Source organism: Odocoileus virginianus, chromosome 31 (genome assembly GCF_023699985.2).
Source record: "Odocoileus virginianus isolate 20LAN1187 ecotype Illinois chromosome 31, Ovbor_1.2, whole genome shotgun sequence".
Classification (NCBI taxonomy): domain Eukaryota; kingdom Metazoa; phylum Chordata; class Mammalia; order Artiodactyla; family Cervidae; genus Odocoileus; species Odocoileus virginianus.
Window position 1 is genome coordinate 35,074,730 of NC_069704.1, and position 18,353 is coordinate 35,093,082.

General features: G+C 37.1%; 1 protein-coding gene across 2 annotated transcripts in view; it reads right to left on the reverse strand.

Moving 5' to 3' along the window:
- Positions 1-18,353, reverse strand: part of UBAP1 (ubiquitin associated protein 1) — a 68,082-nt gene that overhangs the window by 13,719 nt on the left and 36,010 nt on the right. For both annotated transcript variants that reach the window (XM_020911964.2, XM_070459604.1), the window contains exons 2-3: positions 11,214-11,254; positions 3,529-3,653 (exon numbers count right to left, since the gene is read on the reverse strand). In XM_020911964.2, the coding sequence (XP_020767623.1) occupies positions 3,529-3,653; positions 11,214-11,247 (159 nt within the window). In that variant the 5' untranslated portion in view covers positions 11,248-11,254. The remainder of the gene's footprint in view (positions 1-3,528; positions 3,654-11,213; positions 11,255-18,353) is intronic.

An 18,353-nucleotide genomic window follows, 5' to 3' on the forward strand; every position in this document is an offset into this window, starting at 1 on the left:
CACTTTCACACATTGGAGAAGGAAATGGCAACCCACTCCAGTACTCTTGCCTGGAGAATCCCAGGGACAGGGGAGCCTGGTGGGCTGCCGTCTATGGGGTCACACAGAGTCGGACACAACTGAAGCGACTTAGCAGCAGCAGCAGGAATCAGAGTTAAGCATTATAAATGCACTATTTTACTTAATGCTTATAACAATCTTATAAGATTACACAGCTATTACATGGCAATTCCAGCCCATGAATCAGTGAACCAGAGTCTGCTCTAAGCTGTGACACTAAGGGCCACCCTCCACTATGTGGCCACCACTACTGTTTCATTTTCAATGAAAACTGTCTGGGCCTGGGTGCAAGGTCTCCATATGATTTACTGACTCGCTTTGATGACTTTTAATCTGAAACCCAAGGGCAAATATGAAAAACTTACACGAAGCTTCAAGCTACCTGCTTAGGGCTCTAGGTCTGACTCCTTCCTGGATAGAGAGGGAGCAGCACCAACACCACAGCCTAACCCCCTCCCAGAGAGCGGAGGCAGTCCAAGTTTAAGGGCGCTATCTGCAGTTAGAGAACAAAAACACTACAGCTAGCCCACACAGGAACGGAGGCTGGAGCCTTGATCTCCTCTTTTGTCATCAGTGGGCACTGTGAGTATGGCAGGCAAAGAACCAGGCACTCCTTAGGGCTTCATGCAGACCAAACAGAAAATTCCTAGCAAAGCCTACAATGGCAACAAATGCGGGATTCTAAACAAATTTTCTGAATGATTCAATGAGGCAGTGGATAATATGAGAACTACTGAAATAAAATGCAGGTGTTATTTAAATCATATTGCTAATAATGTCCTGCACACAGGGTACTATTTACTGAGTATTTGTTGTTGCCAATAAAAAAGCCACCAGGCAAACAGAACAAGGTGAAACTTCATGTGGGAAACTGCCAGCTCTTCTGGCCCAATAAACTCTCCATACCAAAGGAGGATCAGTTCAGCATACAAAAACAGGTAAGATATTCAACATTACCTGAAACTAGGGAAACGCACATCAAAACCACCATAAAAGAGGGACTCCCCTAGCAGTCTGGTGGTTAAGACACACTGCTTCCACTGCAGGGGATGCAGGTTTGATCCCTGGTCAGCAAACTAGGCCCACATGCCACACCAAAAAGGCCAAAAAGAAAAAAAAAAAAAAACATGAAACCACTGCACACCCATAAGGATGTACATAACCAAAAAGACAGATGATAACAAAAGCTGGCAAGGATATGCAGAAACTGGAAACTTCATGCAGTGTAGAAAGGATTATAAACTGGTATGGCCGCTCTGGAAAACAGTCTGGCAATTCCTCAAAAGTTAAAACACAGTTAATATATGATCCAGCAATTCCTCTCCTATGTGCATACCCAAGAAAACTGAAAGCATATGTCTGCACGAAAACCTGTATACAAACATTCACAGCAGTATTGTTCCTAAAAGCCAAAAAACTGTAAACCGTCAAAAATGTCTATCAACTGTGGACTTCCCTGGAGCTCCAATGGTTAAGACTCCTAGCTTCCACTGCAGGGGGCACAGGTTCAACACCTGGTCAGGGAACTAAGATCCCACATGCCGCTCAGTACCACCAAAAAAAAAAAAAAAGTTAATCACCTGATGAATGAATAAACAAACAGTAGTATATCAACACAAAGGAATTATTCAGCTATAAAAATCAATGGGTAAAACTTGAAACATGTTACATAAAATAAACCTATCACATATGTATTTATATACTGTCATATATAAAAGACTAAATATTGTATTATTCCATTTATATGATATTCCAGAATAGACAAATTCATGAAGACAGAAAGTAGATTTAGTGGTTGCCAGGGTTTGATGGGAGGGGGAAATAGGGAATGACTACTAATATACACTGGATTTCTTTTGAGGGTGATAAAAATGTTCTAGAATTAGATGGTTGTAATGGACATGAGTTTGAGTAAACTCCGGGAGTTGGTGATGGACAGGGAGGCCTGGCGTGCTGCGATTCATGGGGTCGCAAAGAGTCGGACACGACTGAGCGACTGAACTGAACTGAATGGTTATACAACTCCAAATATAATAATAAAAAGACTCCACTTATTTGCATACCTTAAAAGGGAAAATTCTGTGGTATGTGAATTATTAATCAATAAAGCTATTATTTAAAAATGTAACAAGTTCTCCCATTATGATTACTCCCTACTAAAGACTAGAAGAAAAAATGAAGTTTTTATTACTATTTTTTGGCTGTGCCATGCCACTTGTAGGATCTTAGTTCCCCAACCAGGGATGGAACTCAGGTGCTCAGCAGTGAAAACACAGAACAATCCTAACCACTGGATTGCCAGGGAATTCCCAAATCTTATTTTTCTCCCAAAGAATACACTTTAGAGTAACATGGTAATGCTTCAGTAAATTCCCCGTCTTTGCCAAGAAGTTGTATTTTAAAAATCTAAAGTCACAGAAGTAAGTATTTGGGTGCGTAGTATACCCTTCTGTTTTTCCATCTAACCTCGTCTCTAAACTGTAAGCTCCTTGGGGACAGTAAGGCATCTGGCTCTATCCTCAGCCACAGCAGAGTGTCCCTCAAAGGCAGGCATTCAGTAAGGGTAGGAAGTCACACAGTATGAGGGCATTTGCTGCTTTCAAAGTATAATTCTGTACACTTATATATAACTGAGCTTTAAAGATGCAAGGGCTGAAAAAGAAGCTATTGAGGGAATGGCATTCAAGCACAGTCTAGAAGAAAAGATAAGATTTTTAACAGGCAGACCACTTTCAGTACAATGAGAAAGAGGAGACTATTCCAAGCGGATATAAGCACTCATGAGAAAAGCGTGATACAGACAAGCAGTGCATGTAGCACATCCGACAAACCGCCAGTGTCCTGGTTTGCAGCGAGTGTGGAGGAGGTGATAAGCTAGGGTACTTGACCATAATCTTATGTCGAGACTTGATTCACAGTAAGGGTTGCTGAATCATTGTCAGTTTTTATATTCAGGAATATTATTCTAGAAACAATATGAAAAATAGAAGGAAAATTCTCTAAGCTCCTCTGTAAGCAGAGGAGCCCATTAAAGAGACTGCGGAAATAGCCCAGGTGAAAAACTAAGGTAAGGATAAACTGAACGGCAAAGGGGCAACACAGCAGAGAGAAAATACTACGTAACTTGAGGGACCAAGAAGGTAATGAGCACATTCAGAGAAGGAAAGAGGAGCAGCAAGTCAGGTGAGCAATAGTAATTTGTGTTGGGCAAGGTACAGAACCCCAGGAACATACAACCTAACAAGAGTATACGAGATCTGTAAAAGATATATAAACATATACGGAGGTGTTGGGGGGGCTGGGCACATGTGCATGCCTGTGTGTGAGAGACAATGTGAGCCAAGCAATAACAGGAGCTACCAGAAACATAAATAAGAGAAGTGTTTTTTTTTCTATTGCACTATACATCAAATTCTTACTCCTTAAAATTTTAAATGTACTAAACTTTAACTAAAAATAACCACTTACCTGTACTTCTCTGACAACCTGCAAACAATCAGGCAAGGAGAAGCCAATAGGAAGACCAACTTTAGCTGGTGTTTTGAATTTGTCTCCTATCTTAAATGGGACATCATCAAGGTAACTGAAAGTCCCTACAATCAAAAATAAAGTAGAAAATATCAGCAAAGAACTTATTATTTGTTTTTGTATAATCTTATGTCTAGGATACAACATTAATTTATGCTATCCTAAGACTAGAAGTTACAGTTTCTTCTCTGACTGCTTACCTTCTTCTGACCCTAGATCTCTAAGGAAGAACTCCCACTTGAGGCTACTTGATTTTACTTTGGTTGGGAAGATCCCCTGGAGGGCATGGCAACCTACTCGTTTTCTTGCCTGGAGAATGGGCATGGACAGAGGAGCCTGACGGGCTACAGTCCATAGGGTCGCAAAGAGCAGGACAGGACTAAGGCGACTTAGCACGCAGGAATACTTGGCACGAACGCCAAAGTACTCACACAACCTAAAAGGCCTCCCCAGACACCTGTTTCCTCTCTCGCCCTCAACTCCTGGCTTACTGCACTAGGTCTAGTGATTACTCCTCAACCATGCTGTGGTCAAAATTACTTCAAAAAAATCTGCACTGGCTGCTCCCTCTATCTGGAATGCTCTTCCCTCAGATAGTCACATGGCTTAATCCTTCACCTCCTTCAAGTCTTTGCTCAAATGTCCCTTTCTAAGTGAGGCTTACCCTGACCACCCTTTAAAAAATTACACCCACACCCTAACCACAGTAATCTCACATTACTATCTATGTTTCTCCATAGCACTTATTACCTTCTAACATATTATGTAATTTTCATTTTAATTGCATTTATTGTCTGTCTTGCCCAATAGAATAAAGTAACTTGCAAGTATTTAAGTTTTATTTACTGATGTAGTCTCAAAACCTACAGTGCTGCCCAGCACATATAAGGCACTTATTAAATACTGCTGAACTGATGATAGAATCTTGATAGAATCTCCACAAAAGAACCTCTTTGGTTAGGATTTCTCTACTCCAATAAGGATCATTTTTTAATTAACACAAAGAACTACTCTAAAAAAAATTTTTAAGTGATATTTTGGAGATGTGGAAGGAAAACCAGACAAGACCAGGGGAATCAGACGAGGATTATCAGGAGACACAAACCATACACAACTGAACTGCTTTTAGCTCCCTAAATGTTCTCTGTCCATCACAGATGAGTAATACAGAAAGATGGGACATTATAATCAACTGATAGGATCAGACAAAATGAAGTCATTCTTGTCTATGAATCTTACTAGGTATACACTCCAAATCAGACCATCTTTTCTTTTCTGATCAGGTTTGGGGCTAACTTGCTGGCAGAAGTATCAGGGACAATGAAATACAGTTGATAAATTTTGTTTTTTGAATATTAGCAGCTAGTAGAATAAGGCTTGTTTCTGGGTCTCACACATGTATATCTTCTTGAGTATTCTCATGGACAGATTAAGACAATTACACATCTTCCATGAAGAGGCTTCTCTTAATAAAAACTCTGTAGATTTCAAGACTTATCAAGGTCAAGATATATTTGTAATCTTGTCATCATTCCCATTTCCCAAGAGCAGTAGACACTGCTCTGATACACCTGAAACCTCCAACAGAAAGAAGGCTCCTGTTCCTACCCTTGGGGGAGAGCTTCTACCTCTTTCCCATATAACCTCTGGCTAGAATTAAAACATCTTAACTGTCTCTCACTCAGACAGTAAATTAAATCCACAGTTGTGTTCAATTTAATAATTTTTCTGAGGCACAACCATAATTGTTAACATTCTCACAGTTTTCAAATTGGTCGTATTTATATAAGTTTTCTCAGGCACCAATGCCTGTCACATTCCCACCCTTATTTACTTGATGTCTTGTTCTTTAGGAACGAGCTTAAGAAAAACTTCCTTCTCAATCTCAGAACAGGTCTTACCACTCTGTATTGTTAATAGTTTGTTTCCTTACACTCCCTGCCCACCCCCTACCAAAGACTTTGATCAAATTCCTATCCACATCTCCTAGGCTCAACATAACATCCAGCAGATGAGATCTGCTCAATGAGACTAAAGGCCACATGGTCTTATACTTCTCTTGGTATTTATTAAAACTCAAAATGATTTACCTACAATGGCAAAGCAAGTGATGAAAATATTTTAACAGATATTCATGCAAGATGTAAGCACATTTGTTAGGTTCTGCAAAAAGTCACAAAAATGTACCAGAGGTAACAAAACAAACAAACAAACAAACAATCAGGTACCATCACAGCTCACCAACAAAACCCTGCTTACAACACTAAAACCTTCTGCCACTTAAAATCCTTTACAGTACAGAGATCAAAAGCAAGGCTCTTTTTACTTGTAGAGAAGTTTGACCTGTTTTCCATGAAAACAGGTGCTCAAAAGTTACTGAAAGAGTCTACCTTCAGCTAGATCCCTGCTTAACTGGAAACAAAGCTGAACTAGTATTTTCTAAGCAGCACTGGAAAGACTTACAGTCAAGTTAATAATCACAAAATTAAGTCTTCTGTTTAAAAAAATTTTAAGTACACAAAGTAGGTTAATTATATGACACATACATATTTTAAAAATCCTATGTATAATAATACTTATGTGCATATATGATAAACAAATATAAGAAAACCTATCCACGTTAATACTAACAAAATTTTCTTAAATGAATAGCTCTTTTAGAGTTTGGTAATGGGGAGTTGAGGGGGGGAAAACTACAAAAAAAAAAAGTACTGAAGATATGTGAGCCAAATGATAATATCTTTAAAGAAAGGTGTTCAGTTTCCCTGCACACCTTCCAGTTAGAAAATTATGACAGTGCTGTATATGCACACAGACGACTTCTATTCTATAAACAGAAGTAGGTCTTGGCTTAGAGACGGACCAGATCAAGTAGAACACCTTGAAACAACTGCGATTTCCCTTTATTAGCACCAATTACAGGTAACTGGTTTAAAAAGCAGTTTCATTTCACTAACAAAGCCAATGCCCGGTGGTGATTTAGCACGTTCTCTAACCTTCTGTCCCCTCCCCCAGGCTTTGTTAACAGGGAATGAGTAAACAAGTTTCATGATTATTGGGAGGAGGGGTTAAAGCTAAAAGGCCAAAGGGATTTAAGAGACAGCAACAAAAAGCAACTTTTTGAATAATGGACAGAGATTGATACAACTGAATGAGGTTGCTTTGAGGATTACAAAGAGTATTTTTACAAATATAACCAACTATATACCTTAGGAACTATTCATTTTTAGCCAATATATCAGAATATCTATTTAAAAACATTAATTTCTCTTGTATCTCAATACATTTTATTACTAAATAGATTCAATAAAACCTCAACCACATGGCCAAGAGAATTAAGCACTGTGGCTAACAATTTTCTGGCTCAACCCAAGTATCTTTTAGTTTCATTCTTTATTACTGAAGATCCTCCTAAAACATCTGAGACCATTACCCTCAGTTTCATTTAAAAAAACAAAGTACATCTCTGATGGAGGGGTTTCTCCTTGAGGTCAGTTTCTGCACACTGCCTGCCATTACGCCATGGTAGAAGGAAACAGGCTGAATGTGTAAATGACTCAGGATAAATTCTGAGATGGTTTCATTCTGTTTCCTTTCTTTCTAAATTGCTGATATGTTTATGATCTTGTAACCTGCCTGATTTTCTGAAAAATAAATGTAATTCTACATGGGGATAGAAATTCCTAATAGAGGGTAGCAAATGGATTACGCTTAATGCAGATTTGAACTGTGTGTTCAAATTGAGGTTTTTAAAAAAGACTAGATCAAATTTAAAATTAGGTGAAAATGGCAATTCCATTAACTATCATTACCTTAAAGCTGTAAATCAGATTAACAGCTGCAAAATCAGATCTATAAATAAATGGAAAGACAAACACACACACATGTACACATACACACAATCATGTAAGTATCACTACAAGATAAGAAGTCAAAAGAAAAAGTCATCCACACCCTCACAAAAAACAAGATAACCTATAAAATCAGCTTTTTAATATGCAGGGTCTGGTGTTAAATCAAAAATAAGACACAAAAAAGCAAGAAAAAGTGATCCATCATCAAAAGAACCCCCCAAATGCAGGGAGTGCAAAGATACTGGAATTCTCAGAGAACTTTAAAAAAACTGTAATCAATGTGTTAAAGGATCTAATGGAATAGGTGAATATGTGTGAGCAGATGGGGAATTTCAACAAAGAAATGGAAATAAAGAGACACAAATGGAAACAAATGGAAATTCAGTATGAGAGAATAAAATTTTTGATAGTTCATAAGCCAGGCTATGCTAATCAGAAGAAAATAGAAGAGGAAAGAATTAAAGAACTTGAAATTAGGTCAAAAGAAATTAAAAGAATTAAAACACAAAAAGAAAAAAAAAATGGAACAGAGTCTTAAGAGATCTCTGGGACAATAGCAAATAGCCTAATGAGCATGTATGTGGTTAGTCTCAAAAGGCTGAGAGAGATATACATAGCAGAAGAAATGAGAGAGAAGATAATGGCTGCAAATTTTCAAAAGTAGTAAAAGACATCCAAGAAGTTTAGCTAACTCCAAGCAGGGTAAAAACATAGAAAAATCACACCAGGGTACCTCATAGTCAAAATCTTGCAAACAAAAGCTAAAATCTTAAAAGAGGGGAGATGGGCATCATATTATGTACAGAAGAAAATGATAAAAGGATGGTTGACTTCTCTATATTACACTGTTACTTAAAAAACAGCAGTAACACATCAACTTTTAAAACAATCTATGGACTTCCCTGACAATTCAGCAGTTAAGACTCTGAGCTCCCACTGCAGGGACACACGTTCCCTTGGTTAGGGAACTAAGATCCCACACGCCACACAGTGTGGCCAAAAAATAAATATATACATTTTTTTCTATCATTCAGCAGAAAAAGTAATTCAATATCTTAGTAAAAATTGCACAAAGAGCAAAATAAACATTTCTAAAAGTTAGCTAAAAACAGTCATAAATATGACAGCTTGGCCTTTCAAAGGAGGGAGTTTAGTTTTATTAAGCCCAATTACAAAGACACTTTTTTCTCAAATTAGAATCTCAAGGTATTTTTCCAGATACTAAAAAGTCATTTGTTTGTTGAAACATTTTTTTAAAAATCCTTTAAAATTCACTTCTGGAAAATAACTTTTTCTCAGATAAAACAAGTGAAAAATTGATTAAAAATTAAAGACTGACATTCAGAAAGGCTGGCTCTAAACTGAGCCAAAGATTTGCAATTTGCATAATATAAGGAAAATATTTTTAAAGGTCTTTGAAAAGTTTCTATATCTCTTTTTCTATTATTTAGGTGTATATGGTTACTGATGACCGTGAAAGAAGTTCAATCTCAGCTGAAAAGAAAGAACTTGAAGAAAAATAAAATACTAGTTATAAGACAGCATAGTATAAGATATAGGCAGCCCAAATATTTAAATTTTAAAAAGTATTTTCATATTCAGTCATGACAGCAGCTGTTACCTCCTTGTGCACACTTCAAATGACCTAGAATTACACACACACACACACACAACCTAATACCCAACCAGATAATACCTAACTTAGCGGGGACCAACCCAGAGGCTTATAAACTAAATGGTGTCAAATCAGATACTCCCTTGACAAGGAGATACAAAAACTTTAGCGATATATGCCAGCCACTTAAGTTCAAAAATCAAGTATCAAGAAGCAAACATAACTAGGGAGGCCATTTTTGGCCCTGTGCACTCTACACAAGTAGGTCAAGAAAGCAAGTCTATAAACAGAATAAAAATGGAGCACGTCCGCAGAGAAGAGCACAAGAGATGGACAGAGCTGTAGACTTGGTTTCCTGTGTTTCTAATTTCAGCCTTGTAAAAGGCCAGGCAGAGTCTGATTTCCTGCATTCAGATGCCTACAAGATGCCTATTAAATATTCTCCACTCATTCGCTTTAATTTCTATTCCTTAAACTATATGGTATCTAAAAATAAGATTCTTTATTTTAAAAACTGAACTAAAGCCACCAAAATTCAAGTAGGAGCTCAGCGAATTAAAGCAGAAGCCAAAGAGGGAAAATCTCAAATTTTACTCGGATAGAATGTCTCATTTAAACAATAATACTTTGGTTAGGAATGTAAAGACGAGGAAGTCCTTAAAAAATTAATCTTCACTGATCAGAATTATAATCTTCTCTCTAGACTGTTTAGCTGGAATACATAATAAACTAAGGTCCAACTTACTTTCACTCCAATGAAAACGGAGTTTCCTTGTTCTTTTCTCTCCTAGGTCTTCCCTCTCTCCTTGGCTCTGTCCTCTCTTTTCCCTTCAAAAAGTGACCCAGAGGCAACTAAGATCTGCCTCTCCATATCATGTGAATACTTTGAAAAAGTCCTGTAATAATCCTTAACGGAGTTAGCTTACCTGGAAGATCTGATGCCTGACCCGTTACACAGAATACAAATTCCAGAGTTTGAATGACTGTTCCAAAAGGATTTAACAAAACATATGCAAGCAATGTATGTAAGCATATGCACAGTGGTGGTTCAAAATATTAAAGCTGTTGCATAAAATATATAAACAAGTTAAAAACCATAGTAACTATTGTACTACTCTGACTCAGCTAATGATATTTTGTAGATCAGAAGAGCATGATATATGTTGCCATTCAGTCTAACAAATCACTTTTACAATGACATAATTTTTAAAATGGTTTTAAATAGTTTTAATAATAGTTTTAAATAGTTTTAAAACCCCTTTTAAAATAATTGTGTTATCTGGATATTCCTGGTGTTTCTTATCTTTTACTTATGAAAAGATGGTCTAATTTTAACTTCCTAGGTACTTCCTTTCCTATCAAATGCAGATAACAAAGTTTATTAATATATTCATTTTGGAAGGTTTTATCTCAGAAAAAGATGATAAACTATTAGTTTTTAAATGCAAAATTGTAATTCCTGTTGGTTAGCTGCTAAGTCGTGTCCAACTCTTTGCCACCACATGGACTGTAGCCTGCCAGGCTCTCTGTCCATGGAATTTCCCAGGCAAGAATACTGGAGTGGGTTGCCATTTCCTTCTCCAGGGGATCCCAACCCAGGGATCAAACCTGCAACTCCTGCATTGGCAGGAGGATACTTTACTGCTGAGCCATTACAGAAGCCCAGAATTGTCATTACAACTACCAATACTTCTGTAAAATATTGACCTGCTAATCATGCCTCATCTGTAGTAAATTACTTCTTTTTATGGGGGGAAAAATACCTAAATCAAAGCACTATAAAACATTAATTAAAGGCTTAGAATTGTTCACACCTGATGGAGAAGAGATGGACCAGCGAATAAGAAAGGGCATGGTAACTACTTCAAAATACTGCTGAAGAACAATAAAAACAAACAGGCTTCCTATCCATCTCCATCAGTTTCGAGTATAATAAACACAATGACACTCAAAAGTTTAACTAGCCATTTGAAGAAATGCTTCAATATTAAAGTTATATGTGAAGTTCTATGGAATGCATATATGCTACACCGTCATACAACTTTATTTTTCTCAATCGGCTCATTTAAATAAACAAAAAGGGACATTTACCAATGTGATTTCAAATTCTCTGATCAGATCAAAACTTAAACCATAATATCTAACAGTCGACTTACCGTGAAAATCTGCACCCAACTTCTTAGAAGCCATTTAGAACCTGAAAAACAAAGAAATATGTCTCAGCCACATTACACCTCAAAGGGATATAAACAAACCATCATAAGAAAATTTAGATACCAAAAAACCCCAGAAGACTAAAGGGTTCCAGGACTGATACAACCTCAAACTTCTCAGTCCCAACGTCTTAAAAAAGAAAGCAGAAAGGAGGAGAAACCATTTTTTCTATACAAAAACAATCCTGTAATCTACATGTTCTGAAAACGAACAAAATATTAGAACAGCAAACTGGCCACTAACGAATTTATATGCAAGCTGTCAAAAAAAACCCTTACTAAACACTTATCTTCCTGATATAAACTACAAATGTCAATACTTGGCAGTTTTCTCAAGATTTTTAAACCATCCCATTTAATTCAGTTGTGTAAATACAGACCTTTTACTGACAATGAACTGTGACTGTTAAGACTGACACTTCTGGATGAGGGAGTCGACGACGTACAACCTCACCTATCTGTCTGACTGTGCTGGCCTTAGCTGCAGCAGGCAGGATGTCCGTTCTTCACTGGGGCAAGTGAACTCTTAGTTATGGCATGTGGGTCGAGTTCCCTGACCAGAGACTGAACCCAGGCCCCCTGCACGCACTGGGAGTACTGAATCTTAGCACCTGGACCACCTTGTACTGTTTTAATTTTGTAAAAAATTCCAAAAAGGGGAACCTTCCTGGCAATTCAGTGGTTAAGACTCCATGCTTCCACCGTGGAGGCCAGGGTTCGATCTCCGGTCAGGGCACTGAGATCCCACAAACTGTAATTCCACATGCTGTGTGTGTGGTGCTGCCCCCAAAAATGTGAAACACGAAAGAGGAAAATCCACAAAACCACACATCTAGCTGAATACTATCTTTGCACTTTGCCCCTACATAAGCAGGTACAAAGTCCTTCTCTTGCACAAACAACCTGAGTTCTTCAATTTAAAGTTTATTTCCCGTGACACAGTGTTTATATCTTTAACTTAAGACATAAGAATAATGAATTTATAGTATGGTCTCTACCAACCTGCATTACATACAGTATAGTGAAAAGCATCATACTCAAAATGATCTGCAGGCATATCCCACTCTACTGCAATTCGATTTTCTGCACAAATTAAAGGTATGCTCAACCTTACATTGAGCAAGTCTAAGGAGTGAGGCGCCATTTTTTCTAAAGTATTCGTTCACCTCACATCTGATCACATTTAGGTAATTCTCACACTATTTCAAACTTCTTCATTATATCTGTCATGGTGATTAGTGACCTTTGATGCTATTAATTGTTATGGTGTTTTTTAGCAATAAAGTATTTCTTAATTGAGGTATACATACTGTTTTCTTAAATGATGCTATTATTGTGCACTTAACAGGTTACAGGGTAGTGTAAACATAACTTCTACATGCACAGGACAACCAAAAACCTGTCTTCTTCAGTGGTCTGGAACCAAACCCACAATATCTCCGAGGTATGCCTGTATCTTCCACTTAAAGTTTTTTTTTAAAGAAGGTAAGAACATCACACTTATCATGTGAAAAATCTTCAGAATTATTAAATCTGTACAGGATTTTAAGAAACTGACAAGTTGACTTTAAAATTTACATGCAGAACTTCCCTGGTGGTACAGTGGGTAAGAATCTGCCCACCAATGCAGGGACACAGGTTTGATCCCTGGTCTGGGACGTTTCCACAGCCAAGGAGCAGCTAGGCCCCATGGGCCACAACTACTGAAGTCCATGGCTGCAACTATGGAAGCCCACGCACCTAGAGCCTGTGAGCTGCAACAGAGACGCCCACACAACGAGAAGCCACGCACTAGATGAAGAGTAACACCTACCAGCTGCAACTAGAGAAACCCCATACACAGCAACAAAGACACAGCACAACCAAAAATATTTTAATAATCAATTTTTTAAGTAATAAAATTTACATGTAATGGCAGAGCAAACAGCCAAAACGATCTTGAAAAAGAACAAAGTTGGAGAACTTACCACCTAACTTCAAGTCTTACTATTAAATTATAGTAATTAAGATAGTATGGGGACTTCGCTGGTGGTTCAGTGATTAAGAATCCACCCACCAACGCTGGGGACACAGATTTGACCCATGGTCCAGGAACTAAGACCCCACATGCCACAGGGCAACTACCGAGCCCACACAGTACAAGTACTGAGCCCACGCGCCACAACCTGAGAGAAGCTCCCACTGTCGCAACTAGAGAAAGCCCACACCTAACACAGTGAAATGCCTGAGTGCCACAGGAAGTCCCCACACAGCCAAAATTTACAAAAATTTTTTATAATCCGAAGGAAAATAAATTAACTCCCTTTAGTGGGGGAAAAAAAGCAGCTACCAAAGAAACAGAACAAACCACTTCCAATAGCCCATTCCTGATTCTAACTTAGCCAAAGCCATCTCATGGAGGCAGTTCTCTAGCTTATTTCACATCCCAACTTATCCGTCCTACATTGATTAGAAAGTCATACTATATATTGTCCTGATGTTCAGGGACCCAACACTGTAGGCAGTGTAGGTGTCCCCACATTAAGACCTAGTACTAGCCAGCAAGTGTCATTCAAGGGTAGTGTTTAAGTGTCAACAGCAAACAGTTACCACGCCATTTCTATTACTCATAAAAAGTTACTGGTTAAGTAACTGCTATGGACTTAACCACAACACTGAATAGAAGACAAAGGCTGTGCTCAACCCCATTAAGGATAAAAAGTCTTATGGAAAAAGCACGCACTCACAGATTTCAAAGAAGCTGTATTTTAGAACATGCGAAAAGAAAAACATTGGAAGGAAATATATTAAAAATATTTAAAGTAAAAAAAAAAAATGTAAAGTGGCTGCCTCTAAGTGGTAGCACTGGGAATAATTCATAAAATTTCTCAATAGTTTCTGAACACTCTATGGCAAGCAAGTACTAATTTTATAGTGTCTTTAAAGCTTTACTTTAATAGTTTCAATTTCCAGTATGATGTTGGGATGAAGCATTCTGGTTGCTATTCTACTAGTTAACAGAATTAAAATTTTAAAGTATATGGGTCATCAATCTTCAAAGAACCAACAAACCATACTGAAAATGACTTAACTGTTTTTGTATGAACTGAAGACTTCATAGAATCTTACAGGCTTCAATATCATCATAATGTACATAAACCACAACAATACAGGGAGACTTTTAAACCCGGAAGCAAGATTCTTGGCAGCCTCAATCTTCCCACAGAGGCACAGACCAGAAATGAGCTTTTTCTATATCTCTGTTGAAAGCAGGAGAATCTAAGCATCTAGATACTCACAGACAGGTGCAGGAAATTAGTGTTTTCATGTCTGTTCTGAATATTTATTGATATTATATTCTTCAAATATCAGCTATTTGAAGCAGCAGCTGGTTTTGAGAGGTAAATAGCTTAGCAGAGGCTCTGACTTTTTTTTTTTTTTTTTTGAGGTGATGATTTAATAAATTGTTTTGTGAATAAGCTAACATCAGGAATGTCTTAAAGAAGTTCCACCAAATTTAAATGAATTTTTAATGACTTTTTGAAAAAGGTTTGACCAATGACAACACACAGAATGGGAGAAAATGATCTGCAAATTTGATCTGCAAATCATCTATCTGATAAGGGACTTTTATCTAGAATATATAAATAACTCTACACTTCAACAGTAGAGACAAATAACCTAACTAGAAAATGGGCAAGAGAATCTGTATAGTCAATTTCCCAGAGAAGATGTACAAATGACTAAGAAACACATGAGAAGATGTTTAACACATTGTTATTTGCCAGTCAGGGAAATGCAAATCAAATAACTATACCTCACCCCATTAAAGCACACATATTATCAACAAAGCAAAATTTCTTTTAAAGTAAGAATAATAAATGAAAATTAAAACACCATACCCCTTTATTACTAGATACAACAATTAGAAAGTATTAAATAGACAAAAAACAATTAAAAATTATTTTAAATTATGCCCTAATGAAGGTGATAAAATATAGATTATCTAGGGGTCTTCTTTAAATATTAAAATAGCTCACTGAGTGCAACTCCGACTATATTTCTCACAAACTTAAGAATATAAGAAATTCACCCAAAAAAAAAAAAAAAGAAATTCACCCATATTTGGTCATTTGAAGAATTTTTCTAATGTCTGCTATGCAGTCAATCTCTGAAGTATCAAAAGTATTTTAGGGACTTTCCCAGCGGTCCAGGGGTTGGGACGCTGCATTTCCAATGCAGGGGGCACAGATGGAGTCCTGGTTGGGGAACTAAGATCCCACAGGCTGTACAGCGTGGCCAAAAATAATTTTTCTTAAAAAAAAAAAAAAAGGCGTTTAATAGCTACTTGGGATCAACTTTCTTTTCCTGGAACATCTGAGCAAAATTAAGTGCTGTGTGTGTGTGTAGAAGCTTCCACATAAACTTCCTATATGTTAATCATAAGTCCTTTTTTTTAACATTTTCCTATAATCTAAATGTTCAATCACGGAAATGATTAAATAACTGGAAATAAAAAAATAGGTTGTGAAGAGTATTCACTAAAAGCATATGAATGATGGGAAATAAATTTTAAATTGTTTTACAAGTTGAACTGAATTACTTTTACTATGTAAAAAATGTACACAAAATAAGACTGAAAAAAATAAATTTTACCCCAAAGGTAAAATTATAAATGTTCCCAGGAGGCAATAAATTTATAAGCAATCATAAATTTCCACTAAAATAAATATAAATGCTTCTATTAAAGGAAAAGTAGAAAGCAGAACAACACATTTTTAATTCATAAACTTTACATTAATAAAGTGCAGAACTCCCTCACATGGCCAAGAATTAAAAGCGATGTTCTATTTTACTAGTTCAGTGCCATTTCAGTTCAAATGCTACAGGAAGAAAACCTAATAATTTAAATTTTTGAATCACTGATTGAAGACATCTAAGAACAAAGAGAGATGGGGAAACAGGTAACAAGACAAATAACTGCAGAGAAAGAAGAAGCTAGAGGGGAAGAGGCAGAAGAGACAGAGTAAGGAACAGAAAAAGGGAAAGGTGAAGAGGGTAAGTGAAAGGAGGGAGGTAAGGACAGGAGACCAGGAGAAGGAAACATTTTAAGCAAGGCCCAGTCAGCTTCATAGGGAAAGAAAAAGCCCAAGAGCAATTTCATATTAATGTAATAAATTTCTTTCCTTTCTTGTACCATCATCAAATTACTACTACAAGAAATTACGCTCTACAAACAGCTTCAAAATACACAGCAGCAATTTAATCACTCAGTAAGCTATCCCAGTCACACACAACAATATGAGCTATAATCATCAGGAGTTTCCCAAGATACAAATTAATCAGGAAATTCTCAAACTTACAGAAAAAGATGGCTTTGAGAACCAGCAAATTACAAGTCTGAAAACAAAGTTAACACTGAAAACAAAGTTAATACAACATATATACGACAAAAATCACGCATGCAGGGGCCTTGACAGTCCAGCGGTTGGGATTCAAGTGTTTCTGACTTCTCGTTTTCACTGCGCAGGGCAGAGACTCAAGTCCTGATTAGGAAGTTAGGAGCCCATATGCCATGCGATATGGCCAAAAAGGAAAAAAAAAAAAAAATCACACATGTAAATGCCAGTGAAATGTCAATACCAGGCTATCCTATACTCATGACAAAAAGCTTTCTTTTCTGTAAATCTCAGAGACATTTTGCGGCCTTAGCTTTTCTCATGGGTAAAATAAGGGTAGTAGACTGAATAATCAACCAAACCTAAATGTACTATAAATCTTAATAGCAGAATTAAGGGAAGAATTAAGAATTAAGGAAAAATATTCAAGATGTCCTATATATATATATATATATATATATATATATATATATATATATATTCTTTGCAGCCAAAGATGGAGAAGCTCTATACAGTCAGCAAAAACAAGACCAGGAGCTGACTGTGGCTCAGAACATGAACTCCTTATTGCCAAATTCAGAATTAAATTGAAGAAAGTGGGGGAAACCACAAGACCATTCAGGTATGACCTAAATCAAATCCCTTGTGATTATACAGTGGAAGTGAGAAATAGATTTAAGGGACTAGATCTGATAGAGTGCATGATGAACTATGGACAGAGGTTCATGACACTGTACAGGAGACAGGGATCAAGACCATCCCCAAGAAAAAGAAATGCAAAAAGTAAAATGGCTGTCTGAAGAGGCCTTACAAATAACTGTGAAAAGAAGAGAAGCAAAAAGCAAAGGAGAAAAGGAAAGATAGACCCATTTGAATGCAGAGTTCCAAAGAATAGCAAGGAGAGATAAGAAAGCCTTCCTCAGAGATCAATGCAAAGAAATAGAGGAAAACAATAGAATGAGAAAGACTATAGAGATCTATTGAAGAAAATTAGAGATACCTAGGGAACATTTCATGCAAAGATGGGCTCAATAAAGGACAGAAATTATATGAACCTAACAGAAGCAGAAGATATTAAGAAGAGGTGGCAAGAATACACAGAAGAACTGTACAAAAAAGATCTTCACTACCCAGATAATCACGATGGTGTGATCACTCACCTAGAGCCAGACATCCTGGAATGTGAAGTTAAGTGGGCCTTAGGAAGCATCACTATGAACAAAGCTAGTGGAGGTGATGGAATTCCAGTTGAGCTATTTCAAATCCTAAAAGATGATGCTGTGAAAGTGCTGCACACAATAATGTCAGCAAATCTGGAAAACTCAGCAGTGGCCAAAGGACTGGAAAAGGTCAGTTTTCATTCCATTCCCAAAGAAAGGAAATGCCAAAGAATGCTCAAACTACCACACAATTGCACTCATCTCACACGCTAGTAGAGTAATACTCAAAATTCTCCAAGCCAGGTTTCAGCAATACGTGAACCATGAACTTCCAGATGTTCAAGCTGGTTTTAGAAAAGGCAGAGGAATCAAAGATCAAATTGCCAACATCCACTGGATTACTGAAAAAGCAAAAGAGTTCCAGAAAAACATCTATTTCTGCTTTACTGACTGTCAAAGCCTTTGACTGTGTGGATCACAATAAACGGTGGAAAATTCTGAAAGAGATGGGAATGCCAGACCACCTGACCTGCCTCTTGAGAAAC